General features: G+C 41.0%; 3 protein-coding genes across 4 annotated transcripts; 1 reads left to right on the top strand and 2 right to left on the bottom strand.

The window, feature by feature from the left end:
• Nucleotides 1–720: 720 nt before the first annotated feature.
• Nucleotides 721–9437, top strand: LOC128424736 (alpha-synuclein). 2 transcript variants are annotated; one of them, XM_053411108.1, is made up of 6 exons: nucleotides 721–942; nucleotides 1286–1408; nucleotides 1902–1931; nucleotides 3753–3895; nucleotides 7808–7879; nucleotides 8717–9437. In XM_053411108.1, the coding sequence occupies exons 2-6, from the start codon at nucleotides 1288–1290 to the stop codon at nucleotides 8732–8734; spliced, it is 384 nt and encodes a 127-aa protein (XP_053267083.1). In that variant the 5' UTR covers nucleotides 721–942; nucleotides 1286–1287; the 3' UTR covers nucleotides 8735–9437. The 2 variants fall into 2 exon arrangements, with proteins under 2 accessions (XP_053267083.1, XP_053267084.1); XM_053411109.1 differs by having other exon boundaries at nucleotides 929–1052.
• A 2981-nt stretch (nucleotides 9438–12418) lies between these two features.
• Nucleotides 12419–21436, bottom strand: nop14 (NOP14 nucleolar protein homolog (yeast)). The gene is made up of 19 exons (XM_053410899.1): nucleotides 21271–21436; nucleotides 20034–20216; nucleotides 19307–19441; nucleotides 18924–19065; nucleotides 18341–18486; nucleotides 18066–18203; nucleotides 17842–17964; nucleotides 17606–17737; nucleotides 17142–17478; nucleotides 16789–16919; nucleotides 16614–16699; nucleotides 16382–16517; nucleotides 15899–16000; nucleotides 15379–15532; nucleotides 15125–15284; nucleotides 13504–13651; nucleotides 13202–13320; nucleotides 12956–13111; nucleotides 12419–12862 (listed from the first exon to the last, which is right to left on the bottom strand). Exons 2-19 carry the CDS (start codon nucleotides 20214–20216, stop codon nucleotides 12766–12768), a joined length of 2625 nt encoding a protein of 874 aa, XP_053266874.1. The 5' UTR covers nucleotides 21271–21436; the 3' UTR covers nucleotides 12419–12765.
• A 1420-nt stretch (nucleotides 21437–22856) lies between these two features.
• Nucleotides 22857–25317, bottom strand: LOC128425222 (putative transcription factor SOX-14). The gene is made up of 6 exons (XM_053411754.1): nucleotides 25015–25317; nucleotides 24061–24140; nucleotides 23872–23940; nucleotides 23573–23723; nucleotides 23287–23394; nucleotides 22857–23164 (listed from the first exon to the last, which is right to left on the bottom strand). The coding sequence occupies exons 1-6, from the start codon at nucleotides 25315–25317 to the stop codon at nucleotides 23042–23044; spliced, it is 834 nt and encodes a 277-aa protein (XP_053267729.1). The 3' UTR covers nucleotides 22857–23041.
• Between the last annotated feature and the right edge of the window lie 312 nt (nucleotides 25318–25629).

Raw genomic sequence — 25629 nt, 5'->3', positions numbered from 1 at the left:
CATAAATCATTATACATCTCAGGTGAAGACATGTTATAAGGTTAGGTTTAGATTTAGATTTAGGCTATAGGTTTAGGTAAAGGGTTTAAGATGAAGCACCCCAAATGAGTGCTACGGGTTAAGGTTCAGGTTAAGGTTCAGGTTAAGGTTAAGGTTAAGGTTAGGGTTAGGGTTAGGGTTAGGGTTAGGCCAGTAGTAATTTTGTTAAGGTGAGAGTGAGTCTCCACGAAATCAGGGCAAGTCAATTCAAGGTCCTCTGAAGTCATGGAGACAATGCAGTGTGTGTGTGTGTGTGTGTGTGTGTGTGTGTGTGTGCATGTTTATCTATAGTTATAAGGGCCAATTTTGGTTCACGACTATAATTGTGAGGACATTGTGACGTTGTGAGGACATTTTGGCCGGTCCTCACAAACTCAATGGGCTGTTTCAGACTCGGTTTCAGGGTTAGGTTTAGAATTAGGTTTACGTTAGGGTTAGGGTTGGGCGTTTAGTTGTGACGGTTAAGGTTAAGGTAAGGGGCTTGGGAATGCATTATGTCCTCACAACTATAGAGAGACGTGCATGTGTGTGCGTGTGCGTGTGCATGCCCGTGCGTGTGATTGTGTTGCAGACACGCACACACAGAGGCAGCAGAGCATCTCTTCTTCTTCTCTCGCATCAGGAGCATCACGGAGTATCATCGCTCCTTCTCCATCGCAGAGGCGTGGGAGGCGTCTGTCAAACCTGTGGAGCGTCTTTCTGTCTGTCTGCCTGTCTCTGTCTCTGTGTGTGTCTCCCTCTGTCTCCCTCTGTGTGTGTTTAGAGGACATCACACACACGCACGCACTCTCCGTAGTAGTTTGGTGACAATAAACCGGTTGTGCAGCTCCTCAGGGTGAGAATCTCCGCTGTCATCCCGGCGCACTCTCAGTCTGCGGGCTCAGAGGAAGTTGAAGCAAACAGGTGCGTGGTTAGTTCTTGTTCCTTCCATTTCTCATCATTTCCTCCTTTTTTACATCTCTTCATTTCACAGGATCAGCGGCGGCGGGGTTTTATTTCCCTGGTCGTGATAGGTGCGCTTCTTTTTTATAACCTGGACATGATAGTAAATCCATTCACTGGCTGTGGGCTGTACGCACAGTTCCTACAGGTGGATGATCCGAGCAGGGTTTTTACAAACATGTCAGGGCGGTGCCATGCTTTATTTCTGCCATTGCTTTTAGCACCGTGAGCTCGTTTTCTATTTCTACTCAGTGCCTCCGTGTGACCGCGTGTGTGTGTGCGTGTGCGTGTGTGTGTCGAGCAGCCATGGACGTGTTCATGAAGGGTATCTCCAAAGCCAGGGACGGGGTCGTGCTAGCGGCGGAGAAGACCAAGCAGGGAGTGACCGGAGCGGCTGAGATGACGAAAGACGGGGTCATGTTCGTCGGTGGGTGCTGGATGTTTATTTGTGATTATCATTTTTATTTGAGGAATGAGACGCTGTAATAATATAATATAATGTAATGTAATGTAATGTATCTATCTATCTATCTATCTATCTATCTATCTATCTATCTATCTATCTCTCTATCTTTCTGTCTATCTATCTATCTATCTGTCTGTCTGTCTGTCTGTCTGTCTGTCTGTCCATCGATCTATCCACCTATACATCCATCTGTCCACCCTTTTATCTGTCCATCTATCCACCAATGCATCTTACATTCATCCATCATCCATCCACTGTATCCATCTATCTATCCACTTATACATCCATCTCTCCATCTGTCCAACTATCTATCTATCCATCTGTACTCTGATTATTATCATCACCTATTGACGTTGAGTCTGCATGCATCTTGGGGTTTTCAGCAGCTACTGTTGTCTTTTGGAAGCCTATTCATATTTTTGGACTAATGAGCTTTGTCTACCTTTTCTTTAAGGTACCAAAACAAAGGATGGCGTCACAACAGGTATCAGCATACACACATTAATGCACACTTAAGTGAATCTGTAACATTGGTTCCATTGAGAACTAGAGGGGCACTCAATGGGGTGCCTACCTCCGCCAAGGACCAACAATCCCCTAATGAAACCTAATTTGTATTCACCAGATCCAGATTTTTATTTGGATCAGCGGCACATTGTGGGAAAACGGCTAATTTGCTAAATAAATGTACAAGAAAGTACAACTAAAATTTAATGGAAACTCTCATGCCCCACCTCTTTTTAATGGAGATTGGTCGAGTTGTTTTTGCCTCATCCTGCTAACTATCAAATGAACAAACAAATAAACACAGAGGAAAACATAACCAGCTCGGGTGAGGTAAATACCAACATGTATTTAAACGTACAAGCTCATCTTGTTACCGTCCAAGAAATACTTTGACAGTCATATAGGCAAACAGAGTATTATCCATGATCCAACCTCACTGGGTCCTCTGGTTTGCAGTAAGAGAGTTTTATATCGTAACGCTGCAGGTGAGTAAGAGTCATATTTCAACACGAGCGGTCTAATCCCCCATGGGCCAGGCAGGGCTCGCCATTCTTCACACATAACAAGCAGAGAAACCAAGGGACACCGCCTGCCGTAGGCATCCAGGGACAGTGCTGTATCATGGTATCTATTCATCACTGCAGGTGCATTCAATGTTTTGGAAACTTGAGTTGTATAACACAGGATGTCTTATTAAAACCTCAAAATAATGGAGAACAGATATCATCTTTTCCCTCAGTCAGACAAATCATCATGTCCCCCAAATCATCAGTTGTATATATCTACCAATATTGCCAGATGACAAATGTTGAATATTGTATCAGAGGCTTGAAATTATCGTATTTTGAAATAATTGTGCGGCAGTTGTATTCAAGAAAAATTCACGAACAATAAATAAATTATTTTTCTTTTAAACAAATTATCCTTTTATAAAACAAATGTTAAGTAATGGCTGGGAAGACAACACGTGCGAAGAAATGCAGAAAAAAACGCATGATCCACATTTACATACATCATCAGGCGTAGCAGCTGTAAGAACAATATTTCTCTTACTGATTATTACAACTCCTAACACTGAGAATTTTGGTCCCTGACATGGAGGTTAGGAATCACTGTTGGAGAAAAACACCATCACAAGACATCACAGCACAGCAGCTTTTAGCAGAGGCAGAATGTGATAAAGCACTTGTAAAGGAATCAGACGAATGCTATGAATCTGAATGCTGATTTGAATTCAAGAATCTAATTACCACAACATGAGAAAAAAAGTTGACGGCTAAAAATTCCCAATAGACAAATGTAAAACCTGAAATGCGACCTGTGCATTGGTCATTAGATAATGAAAGGTGGGGTGAAACTGTAGGAGGGTTCTGAAAGTAAAAACCCCTCCAGGCTGTTTGGGGCTTTCCAGGTAATTCGATGACATTAGAGCTGATGGGCCTGTTTATCGACTCAAACAGGCAAAACAACAACAAACTGTGTTTTGATATTTCAGATGTATTTTCAAGGGAGGATCTTAAAAAAGAAGAAATACAGATAATAACAGTGTTGAACCCTGACAATCTCCAATGGGTTTACACTGACCATCATAATTAAAACCCTGTATGAATTTAAGTGTAAAAGAAACACAGAGTAGTAAATAGTAATTTCTATAACCTGTTAAAAAATACATCACTGACAAAGTCACTAAAGGGCAGCACCACTCAAATGACATTTTCTTCACTGTGGAAACCTGCTCGTCCTCACGGGTATTGAGACTCAGAATTACCTTCCCTCTCTTCTTGTGTTCTTTGTTCAGTCGCAGGTAAAACTGTGTCGGGGGTGTCTCAGGTGGGTGGAGCCATGGTTACCGGGGTTACGGCTGTGGCCCACAAAACTGTGGAGGGAGCCGGCAACATCGTCGCTGCCACAGGATTGGTCAAGAAGGACCCGGCCAAACAGGTAAGAAAGATACCTTTGATTCAAAGTCAAATATTATTCATTTTTGTAAGTAGTTTAAATACATGTTTGATGTTTAGTGTCAATAAGGTAATTGTCCTTTTGAGATAGCAACCCCTAGTGTTCTTCTGTGGACAATAACAATTTTGATCAGTGCAATATATTGTTACCCTTTGCTAACATCGTGTCGGCCTACTTCATAATGAACGTTATTGCTTTGTGTAATCTAAACCACAAGGTTGTGCTGCATTCAAGCAGCAGTTATACCTCGTGAAATACAAACACAAAGTTTAAAGTATCAGCCATTCTGCTAAAGCGAGATGCTAGCCTGATCCCTGCATTTGAACAGTTTGTGAAGAACACAATGATGAGTGAGCGGACACGGGTTTTAGCTTTTAACCTAAACAAATAACATAAACATCCAGCAGCATCCACTAGGAATCAGTGCTAACGTTCCCAAGTAAGGTTAACTCGTTTCTAAGGTATTTATGTAGCTAGTGAGCATACTTTGCCAACATCCATTTTTCAAGAAATATGCAATTTATCAGCCAATTGTGTCTCCCCCGTGGATAAAGCTAGACAACATGACGGCCCACCAAAATTGGAACCAGGAGGTTATTAACTCTGTCTCCTCCATATTAGCAAATTTGACACAGAACAAACTTTGGTTTTGATTAGTTGTTTGTGATATAAGAACGGGGCGAAGTGTCATGATTTACGGCTGAGCTTGACTCATAATTGGTGGAGCTTGTGTATGGGCGGGACCTCAATACCGCGGAGCCACACCACTATCACTACTGCACTCCAAGTGACATCAAATTTGCAAAATGGGCAGCACCCATATCTGGGATGTTCTAGCTTCATTTTTGTCCGATGGGAGGAAGTGGAGAGGCGTCGTCCATCTTTATATAAAGTCTATGACGTGTTCTATTCAGTAGCATCAACTGACAACGCCAACCCTCAACTGTTGCCATGGTAATGACCACCCAAAGGCTCGATGACTTTTACCACAAATATATGTTCATACAAATATTTTGTTCAGATTAAGAAATATAGATATATGTAGGCGTATACACAAGGGCTGCTGTATCATTATGCTTAATATTAGTTTCTTCCCTTTAAGTGTCAAGAATTCAAATTTCCACTGACTCACAACATGGACACATTCAGAGGCATCTTTACAAATGGCAGTTCACAGCAGAGCACATCAATCCATTTCATGCCGCTGGCTGCTGGCTGTAACTCTTCACTGTATCAAAATGGCCTCCTGACCTTGAGTCATTTGTCATCACTTCTCGTTTCTGATGTGTGTCTTTCTTCTCTGAAATGAAAGCCATTATATATTGTTAGCTTTTCCTTCATTTTTCATCAGTCAGTCTCGCCTTTGTTTGTCCAAAGGTGGAAAGGAATGTATTTCACCATCGCAAACAATTTACTGATGCAACACACACACACATACTCACACACACACACACACACACACACACACACACACACATACATACACGTGTTTCTATTCCCATCAGGGTCTGTTCACGGTCAGGATCTTCAGTTTTTCCTTTTTGGAAGTTTGGGGCTTATGCAGCTACAGTCCACAATCCAAATGTAGGGAATCATTAGATGTTTATATTGTATCTTTAAAATCACAATAACATAAATGTTTTCAACTAAACCACATATAGTATTGTACATATTAAATAACATGTGGAGTTGGTTTTCCCACATTTAATATGACATAATATTGAACGTGTATTTGAACATGAATTCACAAAGGTACATTTTTTAAAACTACTAGTTCAACTTATCTGTGATTATTCTCGGCCATCCAGGTCATTATATCATTAGGAGTTAAACAAGTGTACATAGATAACAGGACTTGCTGGTGTTTCTTGAGGAAGTTTCACCTCTCATCCAAGAGGCTTCAACAAAATTAAAAATTAAATTATAACAAAAGAGTAGAAGTTCCCAGTTGTAGCAATGTGGAGCAATTATTTTACTAGTAGGTCTATCTTGTTTGTATTTCATGAGCCTACTTGGGGGCTCAGATGGTGCGATACACACTGTTCATACTCTTTTGGTGGCAGTAATGCAAGTTTTCGATATTCACATTAATCTGCCCAATGCTTTATGAGTAAGGAAATGCATTCATGCCTACAAGAAAAAACCTGGTGGGTCGCCTTTGTTCACGACTGGCAGAGAGATCCTCACCCGAAAAATGCTACAATTGCATTTACAGTATTAACTGGATACGTGAACTATTCATCATTCATACAAGACAAAAACGCAGCAATCCCTGTTTTTCTTTTGTCGAACCACACTGTGATACATCCGGATTAATAAAGTGTAATTTGATTTCTGGAATCACCGTCGCCTCTCATATCGTCCCTGTGAGTCGCAGGAAATAAGTCAATCAAACGTTTCCTTTCGGCAGCGTGAACCTCGTTGTCTAATGTTTGTTGTGGTGCTCAATCTCCCGTCCCTTAATTAGAGGTGAAACACGGGGGAATCCATAACAGCAAATTTAGACATCAACCAGCCGCAGCAGCAGCAAACACACACACACACACACACAAACACACACACGCGCCCACACACACACAGACACACAGCTCATTTTTAATTGGCTGTGATCAGGGAAAAATACCCCGAGACACCAAAGAAATGATATTTTCCACAAACATCGACTCTCGTTTTTGTGTTTTTCTCGACAACTGATCGCAGTCCCCCTGAGATATTGAACAGAGAGGGAGCTCCACCTGTGGATGTGATCAGCCTCAGCGTGAGGAATCCTGACAAGCCAAACTGGCCAACACAACAAACAGATGGACAAACAGACACACAGCTGACCGACTGATAGGAAGATGATCGGCTTGACTGATTGAGGAATGAAAATCCTGGCGTTCCCAGCGAGAGATTGACGTGCCGACAGCGGCGGAGTGACCTCATTTAACCGCCGTCTCCAGGCGGCCCGGTCATTAAACGTCATTAATATTGATTTGATTTGAAAAATTGATGCCAGGTTGAGAGAGCGCCCATCAAAAGATCGTCTCCCACGTCTGACGCACACACATTAACGTTGGATGGTCGGACGCTGAGCCTTGATTAATCCCCTCATCTGGTTGTTTCACTAATTCATCAGCTGCCGGTGACTCACACTCAACGACACAAAGGCCAGAAAGGTAGAAGGGAAACACAAAGTGGCTTCATTCAAACACGTCTTATTGCCCAGGTCTTTTCAGAGACATGCAATAAAAGAGGCCTCTGTAGCTCACGTCCCCGGGAGGTGATTCCTGCTTAGAAGTTGCTTTAAAACAACCCAGTCGTTGTAGGAAGAGGCTCTGTTTGATTTTGCTTTGAGAGATTGTGGTTTACACAGATCTTAATGTTGGATTTGTCTTTGAAAATGGCCGAACAAATCTCAAACTTCGGGCCGCGGTCAATAGAAATGGCGTCGTTTATTGGCGTCTCTCTGGCTCTGCTGAGAGAACAGATGGAGGCGGCGAATGCGACAGCAGGAGGAGAAGGTGCAACAACTGGTTCCAGGTTGTGTCGGCCGCCGCAGGCACACGTCAGTGCTCTGTGACCGCTCGCCGTTAAGGAAGGTCACTTCAATGGCACGGTGTAATCAAGGCATCCTTTGTGCTAGACCCGGGAGACGTCACCTCACCACCGCCCTTCATCAGCGCCTCGTTTCTTCCACCGCAGCCCCCTCACTCAAAATGACCAATAATCATAATGAATGCAAAGAGCTGGGTGGATCCTGTGCATTGTTTAGATTACGTCTTCCTCTGTCGCTCCGACATGTGTTTTCCTTCTGCTCGCTCTTCTGAATGTTTTCTCTCAAGTGGAACAAAAGAAAGCGTCCAAACCAGTCCCATGTTACAGATGCTGTGCACACGTTTTGTCTTTTTCCAGAGTGATGAGGCCTCAGCAGCACAGAACGTGGCAGAGTCACCGGTGGATACCGACCCTGCTGACGCCACAGAGGTGAGATGGTGATCTCGAGCTGCAGGAACAGTTGATTGATTGAGCCGATTGTCAAATAGTTTATGCAACATTCAGCTGGTTATTTATCAGACCACCTTAAATCCCCCTTGGCTTCTGTATTGTCACATATTTTCACTTCAAATGATTATTAGCTGTGGTTTTTCAGGGGGTGGACGAATTCAAGCTAGGGTTAGTGGAGCTAAATGTAAAATGTAAAACACTAGCTCACTGTGAAGTGCAGTTTTATGATCTAACTTAAATTCCAATCAGACTGAATCATTTTTAAGATAAATGCATTCAAATGTAATCATCAACAATAAATGGATAATAAATAATTATTACTAAATAATTAAGAGAGGCATTATGGTGTAAAGATTATCTCTTTTGTGCACAGTAACAATACATAAATGCACTTTTAAACACAGTAAAGCATCAAAGGTTCCATACTCATACCTGAAGACCCTGGTTTTGTTCTGGTTTAGCCTTAAACTGAATAACTCTACAAAGGTTAAGTGTTAGGGGAATAGAGGAACATCAATATTTAAATTATTAAAAAAAATATATATATATATATATATATATATAAAATGGTAGTTTGGCTGTTTGTTAGTCTTCCAAACCTGAAAAACAAATCAACATGTCCCAGAAGGAACCGAAGGTCAAAAACCAACCCCATTCAGAGCAGTACCATCTTAAAGGTTGTTTTGACATTATTTAGTTGATGCAGTTTCTGAGGTTTCTATCGTTACGCTGTCTGGAGATGTTGGATTCAATTGAACTGCTCACATCACAGGACGGTGAATTCACAGTCCACCTCTTGTCCCTCTTCTCTCTCAGGAGGACTCTGATGACTAAACTGACTGAGAGCTTCACAATCAAAGATCGATAATCAACACATTCCATGTCGCTCTGCCAAGTCCCGTCGTGCCTCGTTTTGGTCCTTTATGGAGTCTGTGCCCAATGTCTGTGTGGTGTGTGTGTGTGTTTTGTTACGTATGTCTGTATAGCAGTAAATGTGTAAGTGTTGTAGAGAACGTGAGATGTTGTGTCACTGTGTGTACGTGTGTGTGTGCGTGTGTGCCTTTTCGCACATCAGTCCTGAGACGGAGCTCGAGTGGGTGTCGTCTGTGACCAGCTGTCATTAACAGTGAATCCCTCCCACTGAGAAGGCCACCTGGTCAGCGTGTGTGCGTGTGCGTGTGTGTGTGTCTGTTTTCCGTCAACTGTGTGGTCAATAACTCAAACATGGAAATATACCACGACGTACCACTTCAAGCACCTAAGTGTCTCTATATGAATCAATGACTTGCAGTGATGTGGTTGAGATGAAAGCATAATGATATCCTCTATTTTTGCCTGTCACTGTTTTTTGCGGTGGACTTTAAAGTGCTGAGCTATTTGTGCATTCACGTGTTTTAGTTTATTGCTGCTATAACAGATATATCTCATACTGAATGGACTTTTGAAAACCACGCGCATGTAAACTATTGTTCCGCTTCATCGCTGTGATATGAATTTATTTGGGTTTTAAATGTGGAATAAAATACGTGGAAGAGTGGTTGTTTTTGTCATGTATCATGTGTGTTAACATGTTTTTAATCCGTCGCTTTGAAGAGCAATGACGACAAACGTGTATTTATCGACCAAAGGATGTCAATGGAATGAGGTAAACGAAATGATCATGGATGAAGCTTTATCACATTATAATAGCAACAACAAAAACATTAGCTCGCATGGAAATGGCAAATAGGACTAAAGTCGCTCTGAGGCAATGGAAACTGTTCTCATCCCTCACACCCCATGCCACTCAGCCATGTTGTAAACTCTTACACATTAAAATATAATGACATGTTTCTGCTGAGTCGAGTGAGGAGAAGAAGTATGTGAATTATTTCAAGAAGCAAATTCACAAATGGCAAAAATCCAGAAAAGATAGATGAGTTGATGTATCTCCAAAGAGCCATAATTATTGGTTTAAAGTACGGTGGCCCCTGAGGACAAACTAACGGTTAAGCAAAAGCACAAACATCACTCCTTTTTTTTAAATGCTGCAAACTGTGAAACAAGTAAGAACAGGATTAGTGCTGTGTACGTCCAGCCACTTCCTGTTTCCCTTAATGATTCTGATGTAACCATCGTCTGTGTTCGATGCATTTCCCCCTAATTATTGTGTTTTGAATATTTCCTGTGTTTTACAGTTTGCAGCACTTTCATGTCTGCCAAGGAAATTATATTTTCACCCCTGGTGGTTTGTTTGTATGATTGATGTGTGTGTCCGCAAAGACATGGAAACAATTACTTTGATAATTGTAACACTAGAGACAATAACTTATTCATTATTTAGCCTTTTAGAAACCCATTGGTTTAATTTGTCTTTTTCCGGGTGATGAGATGTGTCCTTAATGTCTGTTAATCTATATCATTACATAACTCACTGTATATAAATATACAAAGCAACATTTACATAATATTTTCAGAGTAGTTTATAGAAAATAGGATATTTACTGTTAACCCTGTGGCCCCGTCGGCCATTTCAGAGATTGCTGCCATGACAACTTTATATATTTCTAAAAGAATTGATTTCTCAAAAAGTATATGTTAATAATCACCACAAACTAAGCACCAATAATCTGAGAGCGGTAAGAATTTCATCAATATATCAATGTTTGTACATTTCTGTGTAACCACACTGGTGTTAGTTCAGACTTCATAGGGTTAATGAGTTTTAAATGCTTCTAGTAACTTTCGAACCTTTTCAACACATTCAATCCTCTTTACACAGGACATTCAAATCTCTTCATTTTCTCTTTGGTATTTATAGAGACTCTTCACTATTATAATTAAAAGAGGTTATTGATATCACGGAAGGAGCATGTGTTAATGTGTTTTAATTTCATACACTGTGTCAAACATGGCGAGCAACTTCCCCTAGAACCAACACAAGTTAATGAAGTTGATGTCAACACAGTGACGCCTGGACTCAGTCATCTGATCATCCTGGTTACTATCTCATGAGACGGTGGAACAACAGAACCGCCAGTCAATCCCCTGACAACAGCAGCAATAACATGTGTAAGTGTGTGTGTGTGTGTGTGTAAGCGTGTATGTGTGTGCCAGTTGTGAAACAATCATCTGGGACACAACAGAAGTGTTTGTGAACCAATCACAAGCTGCTGTTTTCAGGATTTCATTATGTTACAATGTTTCATAAGAGGAAATGTTTTTAGTATTTGTTGTAAAGGGGAATAATAATCGTGTCTGTAGCCACTAAACCAACCAGTGTTATATCACAATAAAGCACGTTGGCCTTGGCTGAGCGCTGCACCCAGCTGCAGGCTCCACCGTGTGGAACAAGAAAGACCGAGGCAGACATGTTGTTACCAAGGTCGGTCCTCGCAGGCGGCTCCGATTCTTTTCCTCCGGCAGACAGTTCTGAACCATTAACACCACAGCCACTAAATGTGTCTTCTTGAAATGCCTTTTCTTTTAGTCCCACAGCAGCTCTCTGGTTTGTTGTTTACGGACGTCCCACAGTTGGTTTGTTTTACCTCCAACAAGACGGTTTGTTTTCTGTCCATGTGTTTGTGTGTTGGTTGATTTGTCAGCTACAAAATTACAAAATGGATTTCGACAAAACTCAGTCGTAGGAATGGACATGGGTGAAGAAAAAAAATCAATATAACATAAAAACGGTTTACGGGGATTATTCTTTTTTTGGATCCGTTTAGAGGACTGATATCTTTTGTACGTTTATGTTTTATCCCGAGTAAATCCCACAGATCGTTCACCACTGAAAACCAGACCAACCAAGCTTTAACCAGCTCTTCCTGTCAGACAAGTCAGACTATAGGTGTGACTAGTGGGAACCAGTCACCTTTGAGTGACTGCTTCCTGTTTGAATTCTTTGCATCACATGAACAGCAGGTGTGATCATGTGTTTCTCACTGGCATCATCCGGAAGATGAACAGCTTAAGATCGTTTGAGTCATAAACCACTTTAAACACAAAACACTCCTCCTTGTATTCTGTTCAGAGCTACTTTAATTTTACACATTCCTGCAATCTTGTGTCTTTGTGTGTTGATTCTCATTTAAAGAAGGAAAAATCTCTTCTCTCTGTGAGGACCCACACTGTAACAGAACAGAACTACCAGTTTCACATATTCAACATATAAGAGGGACAAATGAGGATTTGAACTTAATTGTTCCTTATGTACACAAGTGATGCGGTTTGCATTATTCATTCCTCCTCTACCACAGTATTGGAAAGTTACAGTACATATATTTGTATTCCCTGGGAGAGGGATCCCTCACTTGCGACTCCCAGGTTTTTTCCCCTGTTAGAAGGTGTTTCTTAGTTGAGGGTGAAGGACAGAGGATGTGGGACATTGTGCAGATTGTTGTTGTTGCCCTAAGATGCATAATGATTTTGATTAGTGAAATTTGGCTTTACGGATACAATTTAAACTGGCTTAGAGTGCCTAGCCTTACTCAGCTTGAAGATAAGCCCTTGCTCACTGATACCAAACACACAACACCATTAAAGTTACATTTGGGTTTATTTTTCCGGTGTAGCAAATTCAAGCGATGGGTTCTCGTGCAAAAAAAGAGAATAGAAACTAAATAACTGCAGCTTTGTTGAGTGATACTTCCAAAAACATCCAACATCACATGAAATGTCTTCTTCACAACTCTGTGAGCAATCCTGATTTCTCAAACAGTATAAAATGTGTGTGACAATCAGGTGAATTTGTTCTTATGATTAAAAAAAAAAAATTGATCTAAAGAGTTCAGAGTTCCTGAAATTCAAACCTTGCACACAGGTTGTTATGAGCAGGAGGCGTCCATGTGAACAGGAACTCACAGTGGAGACTGAAATTCTACACTTCACTTCTTCTTCCTCCTCTTCAGGGCCTTCCACTCTCCCTCCTGAGTGGCCAAGCTGCCAAAGAGTTCCCTCACCTTCCTCTTCCTCTCTGCGTCTCTGGAATAAAACAATGTGGAAAAAGGTTAAGAGGCTTTCACAAGAAACATTAGTTTTTTCACTTTCACATGGCGGTTTCAGTTTTATCCGCACCTGGACATGACTTCGTTGAGCTTCTCTTTGGCCAGGAAACGCGAGTCCTTCCTGATCTCCCTCAAAGCTCCTTTAAACTCCTTCTTGTATTTGTGTATCAGTCGCTCCTTCTCTCGCTCCTCTTTGGTGCCGCCACGTTTCTTTCCATAGTCCAGCCTGACCAATTTTTCAAATGCAAGAAAGATATGTAAATCAGATGCACTACAGAACATTTGTGTGTTTTATCCTTGCTTCATTGCTGCTTACACTTCAACAATCTTGGGAGTGAGCAGCTTCAGAGGAATTGGTTTCTTCTTGTCAAACACTAGTCGACTGTTGGTCACAGGGGCGCTGCTGACGGCCTCCAGGATCAGACTGTGGAGCTCCTGCAGCAAATATTATCAAATTATATTTAAATAAAGTTTACAAAAATGCAATGGGACAGGCGGACAAACCCAAAATATAATACCTCCGGCCACTATCGCCGAAGCAGAGGTATCGGACTATCCACATGCAATGAGCGAATCTTAGAAACTGAAAGAGAGTGAGAGAGAAACTTTGACACCAACCTGTAGAGGCTCTGGTAACGTTTGGGTTGAGAGGTGTTTGGAAAGCAGCATTCGGATTGGCTGGAAGATGTTAGGAAATGAAGCGAGGTCCTTGTAGAGGAGGCAGCAGCGCTTCACCAAGTCCAGGCAGGTTGACAAACACATCAACCTGTGGAGAGACGCACAAACATGAACTGCTGCTCCCTGTTACTGCATGACTCCAAATACATGTACTCATCTTTACACATTTAGACAGCACAGCACTCTGTCCCCTGCTGCATCACCCGGGCGGTAATTAACCACAGCTACTACACTCTTCACACACCCCTGCTGTGTGTGTGTGTGTGTGTGTGTGTGTTGGTGTGTGTTAGCGTGCGGCCTGAAGGAACGCACAGAATTAGAAAATGACTGGGCACCAGGTGTGAGGAGCAGCGCTGTGTATGAGACAGCACGGGGGAGACTGGACTGGATCAGACCACTTCAAGATTATTTACTGAACAATAAATCAGTAACAGTAAAACCCAGTCAGAATCATCATGAATTGAAATACTGTGTGATAAGTGCTGATTTCAAATAAAGACATTAGATCAGAGACAGAATTTTTTTCTAATTCTAAATCTTTTAGCTGATATGAGGTATATAAACAGTTAAATTGCCGATGTTAGTATAATCTTTGTGACTCCTAATTTATTCATTTATATTTAGAAAAATATAAAATAAATAAAAATAAAGACATTAGCTAGCATATTTTTTCTGTTTTATGGTATGCTATGGTATTAATAGTCGGTGAGTAAATTAACAAATAAAATGTACATTTTCCCAAGCTGTGCAGAGCCCTGCTCTCCTGCAGCCCGTTTGGAAGCTGAGCTTTGTGCCCACACACCAGCTGCTGTGTGAAACTGGGCTTGCGACACATCACAACCACACGAGTGATACGTTATCAGCTCCGAGCCACACAATCTGTACAGGTACAGGGTAGAAGAGGCGTGTGTATTCGTGTGCTTCAGGTCTTAGTTGTGTAAATTAATAAATCTGACTTCTTCTCTTCCTACATGTCTCTCTGTTTTGTTCTTCATGGTCACTGAACACGAGAGGATCCGCAAAGACAAAGGATTTTCTCACACCTCATCTCGTCCCGTTTTTACTCATCTTATTCCCTATTATCATTTTTTTTTTACATAGATGGATCTGAGATCTGAGGTTTTCGGATGTCAGCTGTATATATAGATACAGACTTCAAACTTAGGAATCACTTTGGATCAGTGAACTAGTAATTGTAGTTCTGACAAGTCTGGTTAAAAGATCGTAAACCTTTTGTCTCTACTGGAGGAGATGAGGGACAAAAATGTGATTACAAAATCAGTTGAAGCTAATCTGAAACCAGAGCAGCCTGCAACAGTAGATGTTGCTGAGCTTCAATGCCGGGTTAAACTAGGAAGTGGGAAACGTATTCTACCAAGCATTAGTTAAGATACATGTTATATCTATGGAGGATAAATTAACTGTTTCAATATTGTGGTTAAACAGGGTGGAATGTGTGAGGCTATTTCTTGGACTACATTTTTCCTGGATCAAACAAACAAGATATAATATATGAATTAAAGATTTGATCTCTGCAGATGTTTCATGCCCACACTCTGACCTGTGTTGGTCTCTGTCCTGGTCAGTTGTGAGCTCCAGGTGCTGGGCGGCAGACAGCGGCAGGCTCTTCTTGCTCCAGTTCTTGCAGGACTCAGAGTCTGACAACACCAGCAGATCGCTGTTCTTCCCCGATGTTCTAAAAGGTGGCACCATCGTGTAACCTGCAACACACCAGAGTCCGTCAGCGCTGTTTTATGTTGTTTCATGCTGGCATCGAAGCATACATGAAACATACATGTGGAAATGTCCATCTACCTAGAGAGGTCTTGTCCTGCACTGCAAGGTGAAGTGTTCCAGCCAGGAAGTTGATGAGCTCAGGGAGGAAGCGCTTTGAGAAAGAGACGTACTCCACTGCCAGACAGCACAGCACCAAACCTGAGGTCACGTCCTGTAACGATCTGACTGGACACTGAGGACAGAAACCCACAGAGGTGTGATGATGGCAAAGTGAAATACTGAAAACCAAACAGCCAGAGAAGGTTGTGTTATGATTAAATTCACTATCATGAAAACAATGTTGTGTTTCACCTGCGGCTCTGGGAATTAAAAAATGTATAATTAAAACTAAACATCTGAGGCGTATATATGAAAACAAAAATCTAAATAGAATAAAGGATACGGTAATGATAATAGGATGAGGGCTGGACTGTAACAAAATGAGACATGGTGAAATCCCATAAGAAATAACAATCACACAAATAGGCCTGAACAATCAACAGAACAAAATCCTTGCTAACAACACAGACAATAACATCACACTGAAGGTGCTGTATACCTTGGTGAGAGCCTGGCTAATGTAAAGCAGAGCTGGAGTCGTTACTGGGTGCCTGAAGTCCGAGGTAGGGAACAGCAGAGCCGTCACCTTCAGGTAGATCAGCTTCACACACATAGGAAAGGAATAAGCAACAGTTACCTTTCATGTGATATACGGAAAGCAAGCGGTGGAATTTCTATTGGGGTGAGGGAGACAGTCACCTCTTCAACTATGATGCAACTGTACCAACATCTCTCAAAACAAAAAACTAACCCTAACCCATATACAGTGGATAATCTAAAAAAGAAAAATCCCAGATTTTGTTCACTATCAGGAATTATAGAGAATTCATGATGATTCTCACATTTGAGAGACAGAAAAAAAAAAAATACTTAGCAATTTGGTTGAAAATTAAAATAACCCCAACCACTATAATTTATCAAAGTCTAATTATAATACTTAATCATTTATACAGTTTATTGGATTCATAGTAACTATCCATACCATGTCTAGGTCTGGGAAGGCAATATGCCCTTTGACCTCGAGCACCTCCTCCATGCTGTGAGCAGCATCTCCGAGGACTCTCTGCATCGCCTTACAGGCAGCGTCCGGGAACATCTGACACAGGCCGTACAGCTCTCTGCAGAGAAGAAAAGAAAAAACAAGGAAAGAGGTGAAGAAACACGGTTGAATTTGACATTTATTTTCAGGTAAAAAAGACATTTTGTGGACTCACGGTATGAGTTTATCTACGGTGGTGAGTTCAGGTGGATTCAGAGACGCCAGTTCTCCGATGTGCTCCAGCAGAAAGCCAACCAGTTTCTGAGACAAACGCAGATCACAATTTAAAGTCATACGACAGCGAAAGTACCCCAATAATTTGCATAAATGAAGCTCCTCTCATGTTGTACCTGCAGCTTGAGCTTGTTGCCTACAGCCAAGCTAGGGTGGTTGCACTTCTGAGTCCTGGCCACAATGAGGCGCTGGTTGTCAGGGGTGTGGCCATGGAGCAAATCTTTGAGATCACTGTAGCTCTCTGGAGCTGAAGGAAAACAAACACATACACATAAAATGCTTTGTTGAGGGAGAATGGTGAAAATTAAAACCAATCTCCGCTTCACTGATGATATTTATCTCGCTACACAGTCTTTATTTCAGATTAAAACTCTGAAGTAACTCCATTACAAAGAACGTGTTAAGAAATGTATCTGAAAAAGAAACCATCTTCTTCCTTTTTTTTAAATCTACTTATGTGTGTATTTACCGGTAAATGTGTATGGCAGCTCTGCTTTAGCTGCCTCCTGCTGGCCCTTCATCTCCTCTTCGCTCAGACTCTTCTTCGGTTCGGCACCAGTCTGTTCATCATCCTGTTCTCTCCCCTCATCCTCGCTTTCTTGCTCAGAGTCCAGGTCCGAGTGGCCATCTTCTTCTTCGCTGCTGCCGTCCTCCACCTCTCCCTCCTTGTCTTCATCTTCATCTTCATCTTCACCTTCATCTCCATCATCCTCTTCCTCTGATTCATCCACCTCGGCGCTCACTCCCTCTTCTTCATCTTCCTCCTCATTTTCCCCGGACTGCTCTCCAATGTTCCATTTTCCATCCTAGGAATACGAAAGATCAATGACATGGAACACACTGTATTCAAGTAGAAGTAATTAAAAAATTGGAAAAAAGTATTCAAGTGACAAACTAACAAAAAACGTCCCCACATGTTGTGTTGTCTCGTACCTGATAAGCGAGGGTCTTCTTGTCGTCTTTGTCCAGGATGAAGCCGTCGTTGAGGTCATCAGCAGACAAGTGGCTCCGACTCTGCACACTGTCCCCAGCTTCTTCTCCCATCATCCTCCTCAGACGGTCAGCCTGAAGGAAGCAGAGCAAAAGAAATCTAGTATCACACACAGAATTAAAACAACTTATGTTTGATGCAATCATGACAAGAAGATAAAGATTCTCTGTCAATGTACCTCTAGTTTCTGCAGCTTGTCCCTCCCCTCCCTGGCGATCTCCTCTGGAGTTTTCAGCCTCTCTGAGGGCATAGCCTTCATCTCGAAGCCGAGCTCTCTGACCATCATGTCGTACGGGTCCAGCTGGAAACCACAGCGGAAGCAGGAGGAGAACAAGGACATATCAGGCTTTGCCAGTGATGAAAACACAGCAACATTCCACTAATTGAATGGTGTGTCCCTACCTTGGGCATCTCCTCCGGTTTGTCAGCTTGTTCTGCTTTGGGGGTATTTTTCACCATCAGCGAATGGATGTTCTTCCAGTCCAGATCCAGCTTCTCTGTGAGCTCCTGCGCCTCCTCTCGCTGCACCTGCCGCTCGCGCTGAGAAATAATCCAAAAGTTAATCACCTGGACCAAACCACCATTTCCTCCACAACATCACTACAATCATGGTCAGTGAGGATCCAAATCCAGGAGACAAAAAAGTCTCCATCAACGGGTATAAGTTAGCAGCTCACCTTCTCCTGCTTGGACTTTTGGATGAGATCTTCGATGAGTTCCTGCCTGGATTTGGACCTATGGCCTCCCTCCTCTTCATGCTGATCCCCTGATGTTTTCTTTCGCAGGAGACCCCCTCCTCCAAAGTGAGATGCTGTCAGCTCAGCTAAATGAGGAACAGAAATACTGTCACTATAATGGACCAGATCTATAATATGTCCTATGTATAATTCCGCTCAATATTTGAAATAATTGTACACCCAAGCAAAAAGCCACCATGTTTGCGAAATTGTGTTTTGATTATATAAAGTTGGGAAATTTGTTAATTCAAGGTTACTTTTCTCTATTTTCTTGTGATCATGAATTACAGGGTCAGACTCACACAAGGACTACAAAGTTACCCTGCTCCCATAAATGTGAGTGGATTTAGGTAAAGACATCGATATCGTTAAACCATGATAAGCTGATAAATCCCAAAGACATGAAAACAGTGTTTTACAAATGAAAGAAACATCAGAAGTGGCCACATAAACACACATCCATCAAATTAAACATCTGCATGCAAAAACATTAATGTGGCATTTAGATTTGAACAATTCTCACCTGACAGAAGTCCTTTCTCTTCTGTTTCATCATCGCTGTTCACCATGTCATTGAACTTCTCCATTTCAGCCAGGGACTGACCATAATGAGTCAACTCTTCTTCCTCGTTCAGGTTGTACATATCCTTCTTGTCATGGACACGCTGAGAGACAATGCAAAGTTAATAATACAAGCTGAGAACTGATCAGAGACTTTAGTGACAGACTAAAATTAACAACCTAATGTCTCAGATATAAACATTCCCATATGTTTGCTCTTATTTCATAATTTTTACTGAAGTTTGAGTGAAATCAAAGCAGGATAAACAGAGCATCAGACCGGGATTATGAATTCTCCTTACATGTCAGGACTTGATGTCAGTTATGCATAATCACAACACTGACCTGTCTTTCCATCGCAAACCTCTGCAGGATTTTGTCTTCTGGTGCAATCTTGTTGTCATACTCTCCAAGTCGTTTGTCAATGAATTTGCTGGACTTGTTCTTCAGTTTGTATTCCTTTAGGAGGGTCTCTTTCCTCTGCAGATCAAACATCAACAACACTGCTTGTGATTCCGGTACAACCACGATGTCACACAAACCCACACTCACAGAGATCCAACATGAATCAAAAACATTGATTATTTATCAGTTACCGTTATATTTCCTTTGAGTGTAACAAGAGTTACGTTAAGGCTGCTGAACTGATCAATCAAGACCTTTCAACACATCTCATATTTACATACGGTACATACGTAGTTCTAAAATCACAAGATGAATTATAGAGGAAATATTTAGTCGGGTGTGCAGATTCTTTCTGTGTCCTCACTTGAACTTGGTCCATGGTTCTCTCTGTCCTTAGAAAGCTGCAAGAAATCTCTCTCACAGCATGATTCTGTGAGCATGAGGCTTCACAGCACAGATAGTGTTAGGTAAGTGCTGAGCTGAGACCCATGGCTGCCAGATATAGTGCAACAGCAGAAGAGCTAATCTCTTTTTTTTCGTTTTTCTGACTTCATCAGACTTTATAATCTTTTTTTATCTTATTCATGGACCCATTTTTCTTTACTCTGCCATATTGCTCAGATTTGCCTTAAGGTTGGTAAGTACCAAATATGACATTTTCTCTTACCTTCGTATTGGCTTTGGATCGAGACACACCAGGCAGACCCACATCGTGCTTGGTTTTTCTCCCCAGAACATCAAATTTCTTCCTGTTAATTTTCACTTCAAACGGGTTGTTTTTGATCTCAATGGAGGTCTTGGTCTTTCGAACCTTGTCAGCAAGGCTCCTCTTCTTAGGTACCTTCCCCATCTGTGACAGAGCAACGGAAAGATGAGCCAACCTCACTATCATAAGAGTGTCACTGTACAATGTATAATTTGTTGTTATTATACAAGGACTCATCTGTGACGGGAGAGGGGACTCCTCTTATATCAGACAGGTTGCTCAATTGGGCTTTCATTCAGTGACCAACCTTAAATCACTCCTTCAATATAATGACTGTAGTATATACACTCATTTAGCAGATGAATGAAAACATATAGATCCAGCTTATACGGTCTAATAAAACAGTCCTTGGAAGTTAATAATGTTCAGCTTGTGATGACTCAATCTCATGTTAATTCTTGAAGCATGCAGATTTTGGGGCTGTTGAAATGCTCTGCCTTATACAGACAGAGGTTATTTTGATCACTCCATTTATATTAAAGATGAGAGAATAAATAACAGAAACAAATCTCTCTTTAATGCACATAGACTGAATGTAGAGATGGATGACTGCTCCCAACAGGAGAAGCCTAAGTGTTTCCATCGCTTATTAGTAAATTGATATGGTGTACAATATACAGTCAATTCTCCTTTACATAGAAAAACAGTCCTTCATATTACTGTACAACTTTTTTAGAATATTCACTATTCATTATTTAACTGTGTTGTTTGTAACCTCTCTCTGGTGACATAATACCTACTAATAAGGATATATTTACATTATTGACACTGGTTAAATAAGTCAGTTTATAATTTAAACCTCTTATTTAAAACAACCCCATGAATCAAATGAGCTCTAAAGATCAACATCCTGGCTAATAATAGCCAAGTTAGCATTTTGTGAACGAACAAATCATAACGCTTGAGCTACTTCACAGCTAACTACCTTCACCGAACAGTGTGTGAACAAACTAGCCTTAGCTTAGTTAGCATTGTTGAAAACATGTGACTCTTATGTAATTATCAAAAGGTAATTAACCAAATATATATGAAAAATAGAACACAGATGTGAAGAAGGGGAGCTACCCTCCGGCTAACCCCCTTCAGCACACAGACAACAGAGTGTAAACAAGCTAACATTAGCTCTAAGGCTGTTTACCTTCTAACGGCGTTCAGGGGTCCACTTATTCAATCCAGAAATAAAACATGAGACACTGAGACTCTGTCTGAATGTAACTCATACACTAGATTTTATATCTTTCACCATCCACGTTGGGTCTCTGAGTTACATTTCCAGCGTGCACAGAGGTCAAAGTTGAAAACCAATAAGAGCACTTCCGGTGTCATGTGGCCTGCAGCGCCTCTAGCGGTCACCCTCCATTGTTACGATGGATAAATAGATGAGAACTAGTATTTAACTTGTACCATAAATAGGATAAGAGAAAAATTATTTAATCATTGTTATTATTATTGCTTATCATACACCCTGATGACTCAGTAGTAAGAAGATAAGATAAGATCAGAAATATATTAAATTAAATGTGTCCCACACTGTGATTCTTGTAAGGCGTCAGAAGCCAAGGTTGGAAACTACTGGGTTATTCTCTAACAATAGGTTTTTAAAGCATGTTAAATCATCCAGTATCTAAAATCCAAAAATCCAAAAGTAACTTTAAAGTAAGGCTGTCAAATATATGTAGTAAAGTAGAAAATACAATGGTTTTCTCTGAAATGTGTATTAAAAGCAGCATAGAATGACACAGACACACACACACAATAATGTGTCCATCTTCTTGATGTGCTTAGTTTCTCATGAGAATGAGCAGGCGGTGTGGCCTACGGGTAGAGTGGTCGTTCTTCAACAAGAAGTTCGGCGGTTCGATTCCAACTCTTCCCCATCTTCATGCCGAAGTGTCCTTGGCAAGATACTGACCACCTAAAATTGGCAGGATTCAACCACCTACCAATTTAATTGCACAATATCTTACACTATATAATTTTAAAATAAATAATTAGATTAATAAATTAAATTAAATTAATCCTGCGCAGTCGGCTTTTGCACAGGATGTGCAGAAGGGATTTTTAACTTGTACCATAAATAGCATAAGGTTTTTCATTAGCTACATTGTCTAGTGTCTGTGTGATAGATAGATAGATAAATGGATACTTTATTAATCCCGTGGGAAATTCAGTGTTGGGGGGAAATTATGAAACTATTATTATTTTATCATCAATATTATTGGTTATTTTTGTATATGGATAAAAAAAAGAAGTCACATGCTGATGACTCAGCAGCAATCTAATAATGTCTGTACTTTTTTCAATTTCTCCACTTCTTATTCTTATTATTTATAATAATAATGTGTCAGTCAGAGGGACTTAATCTCTACTGAACTCAGTCCATGGAGTTACAACGGAACTGTGATTGTCTCAGGACATAGGATGAAGCTCTAATATAAAACCAAGCTTTGAGGACTCCGCATGAGCGTAACTCTCACAAAGACTCATAGATAATTGTGTAAAACTAAACTGAATGCTATCAAGTATTTTAAATCGAACTTTTTACAATAGCTTTCGATCAAAACTCAGACCAGGAGATGATTTAAGGAATCATTTAATTTTATTATTTATACGTGCAGATATTAAAAACAACATGAATGGAGCCAAAGTGCTTTTCAATCATAATGAGTAGAACAACACCAATATAGATAAAAAAACATGATATGTACAATCTTAGAGGTAAACATTATAAAAAAGATAAATTGTTAAATATAAACAACTTTAAAAAACAGCAAGATTGACTGAGATTCATAGACAGTCACAAGGTAAAATTGTATAAAAGTGGAGTAAAATCTAAACAAGGAGCAAGAGTCAGTGGAGAGGAGCACAGCTGCAGATGTGCTGTGAGAGGAGGAGGCTCAAACTGCTCCTTATGACTTGTAATGTGAATTTCTCCATGAAGGAGCAAAGCGGGGACGTTGGCCACTTCCTGGAGAGATCCCATCGACAGTCTTAGCTGAAGCTCTCCTCGGGCTCCTCTTCCTCTTTTTTCCCTGTAAACAAAACATAAATACTTTAAACATCCTATCTGACGTCAGCGGATAAAACCTCAGTGTTGTATCATGTAGAGTAACAACATAAACATGTATGATTTGTATGGGAGCAGTGAACTTACATAATTGTCCCTTGCTGACCAGTCAGGGTAGAGCTGGCTGTGGATCCGACTCAGCCTCCTATATTCTTCATAATATTTCTCCTGCCCCTTTTTAGAGAGCGCCTTCCACTGTGGACACACAACATGTCAGATAACAGTGCACACAGCAAACATACAACCACAAGTAACTGCAGGCTGACAAGTGCACAAACACAACATGAACAGATCCAGAGGTTTAAGAAGTGTTATCTTAGACGCTGCTCAGTGAGGTGACGTTTGTGTTACACAGAGTCTCAAAGACACTTACCATCTGTCCAATGATGGTGTTGACAGCCGCAGAGTTTTTGAGCTTGGCCAAAATTTTCGGCCTCTGCTCCTCCCTGTACAGCATGAAGGCATTGGGCGGCTTCTTGATGTACTGCCTGTCGTCTTCCTCCTCAATCACAAGCTTTCTCTTTCTGTGCAGGAAACCGAACATAACAGACAGACGGCATGAATTACCACTGTGTAAAACTATGAGGAAAGAAACTAACATGTTACCTGGGTCATAGGTCCACAAGTCAATATAAATAAATGAAATATAAGACCACTGGGAACCAGACTTACTGTGTACTGCGGGCGTTCACTGGAGGAGGAACTCTGTCTCCTGGAGCCCCGTAAATCACCTTTTTATCACTAAAGAAACACAATCAGACACATTAGATGACAGATAAAAGTGAGGTCCAAGATAAAAACAGAGCCTCGTAGGTGTGTCTATGTGTGTGTGTGTGTGTGTCTGTGTGTGTGTGTACTTACAATACCCCAATAGGTCTCAGCCTCACCTCCAGGTGTTTAGTGCGAGTCTCTGTTTGCTGATTGTCAAACTGGAGACGTGAAAACACAAAAACAGGAGGTCAGACAAATTGAATCCTCTGCGTCATCAGTCAAAAACAACTTGCACATATTTATACCAGACCCTTGTATAATCATTTCATCGTAACATTGTCAATGTGACTCCCCTCAGTTAAAACACGAACACAAGGCATTCCTTTTGGTCACTGGCATTTGTTTGCAGACAAGCATGTCGTGAAAAAAGTGAGTAAAATATATACATAAACACATTATTACTCAGGTACAACTCGAGCATTGCATAGTAAGTACAAACTTAACTTCACATATGACACATAGAAAGAATACAGGTTAGTTAACTTAAAGATAATCAGCCTTTAAACAATATTTGAAACATAAATAGGTTTTCACCTTGAAATTGTGTAAAACCCACGAGCATATTACCCAGCTAACATATTATACCGTTATCACATTAGCCCGCTAGCATATTAGACGATTAGCATATTCGAACGTTAGCATATAAGCCCACTAGCATACTATCACATTAGCCCGCAACTAATTAGAGAATTAGCATACCAGCCCGTTAGGATATTAGTCCGCTAGCTTATTAGTCTTTACTTTTTTTCAATTTACATTGAACTAAATGTCTTAAATTAACTTTTAAACTTTATAATTGACCCTAATGGAAGCTTCTTACTACAATTTAATGAAAGAACGACGTTTTAGTGCACGTTAGAGGATGTTTTTGGGGGGAGTCCCAGGAGATGTCTACAAAAGTAATCATCCCTAATATAAGTTTAGCTTCTCTTCCCAAGAGATTTGGCTGCTGCGAGCTGTCATTTCTGTGTTAAAGTATATTTCTGACACAGGTATTGATCCACTTCTTGTGAATCTATCTCTAACCTGCAGTTAGGACCTTACCTGTGTCTGGAAATGCACGGGGTCCGGCTGCAAGAGGCTCTGCTGCTGGTAAATCAGTGGAGCGACCAGGTCATCGCCTAGATCCTCCAGCAGCTGCTCCCAGGTGAGGCCTGTCGCCACCAGGGGGGTGTATTCAGCAGGGGTCTCCTCCAGTGGGTAAAACCAGTCATCTACCGGGACGGCCTGAGGTGTCGGGTCGCTCAGGTCTCCACAGATCGCCCTTGCAATCGCCCAGGTCATGTCCAGCTCATCGTTAAACTCCATATTCTCCACAAACCCGTAAACATGAGCGTTAAAATCCATTACTTTCAGCTTCGTCTTTGAGATTTAAGTGAAGAGTTAGATTGTCTATCCAGAAGTTTCTCCGTATGTTTCTGGCTGAGCTCCACAGGTGAAGTGACCCAACTGATGCTGAATGTCACTTTATAGTCCAGCCAACGTTCTAATTGGCTTTGATCTCTCTTTTCAAAAAACTACACCAAGTTTGTTTTTTTTCAAACACCTTCACATATTTTATAACACCTATAGGTACTTTTACTGTCTTAAGTAGTAGTCAAATTAATGATCAAGGTACAATATATAAATAAATATTCCTTATGTGTTTATAAAAAAAAC

The sequence above is a fragment of the Pleuronectes platessa genome, chromosome 19 (assembly GCF_947347685.1).
Source record: "Pleuronectes platessa chromosome 19, fPlePla1.1, whole genome shotgun sequence".
Taxonomy (NCBI): Eukaryota; Metazoa; Chordata; class Actinopteri; order Pleuronectiformes; family Pleuronectidae; genus Pleuronectes; species Pleuronectes platessa.
Note: the sequence above shows the minus strand (reverse complement) of the source record. Positions and strands in the feature narration are given on the sequence as shown.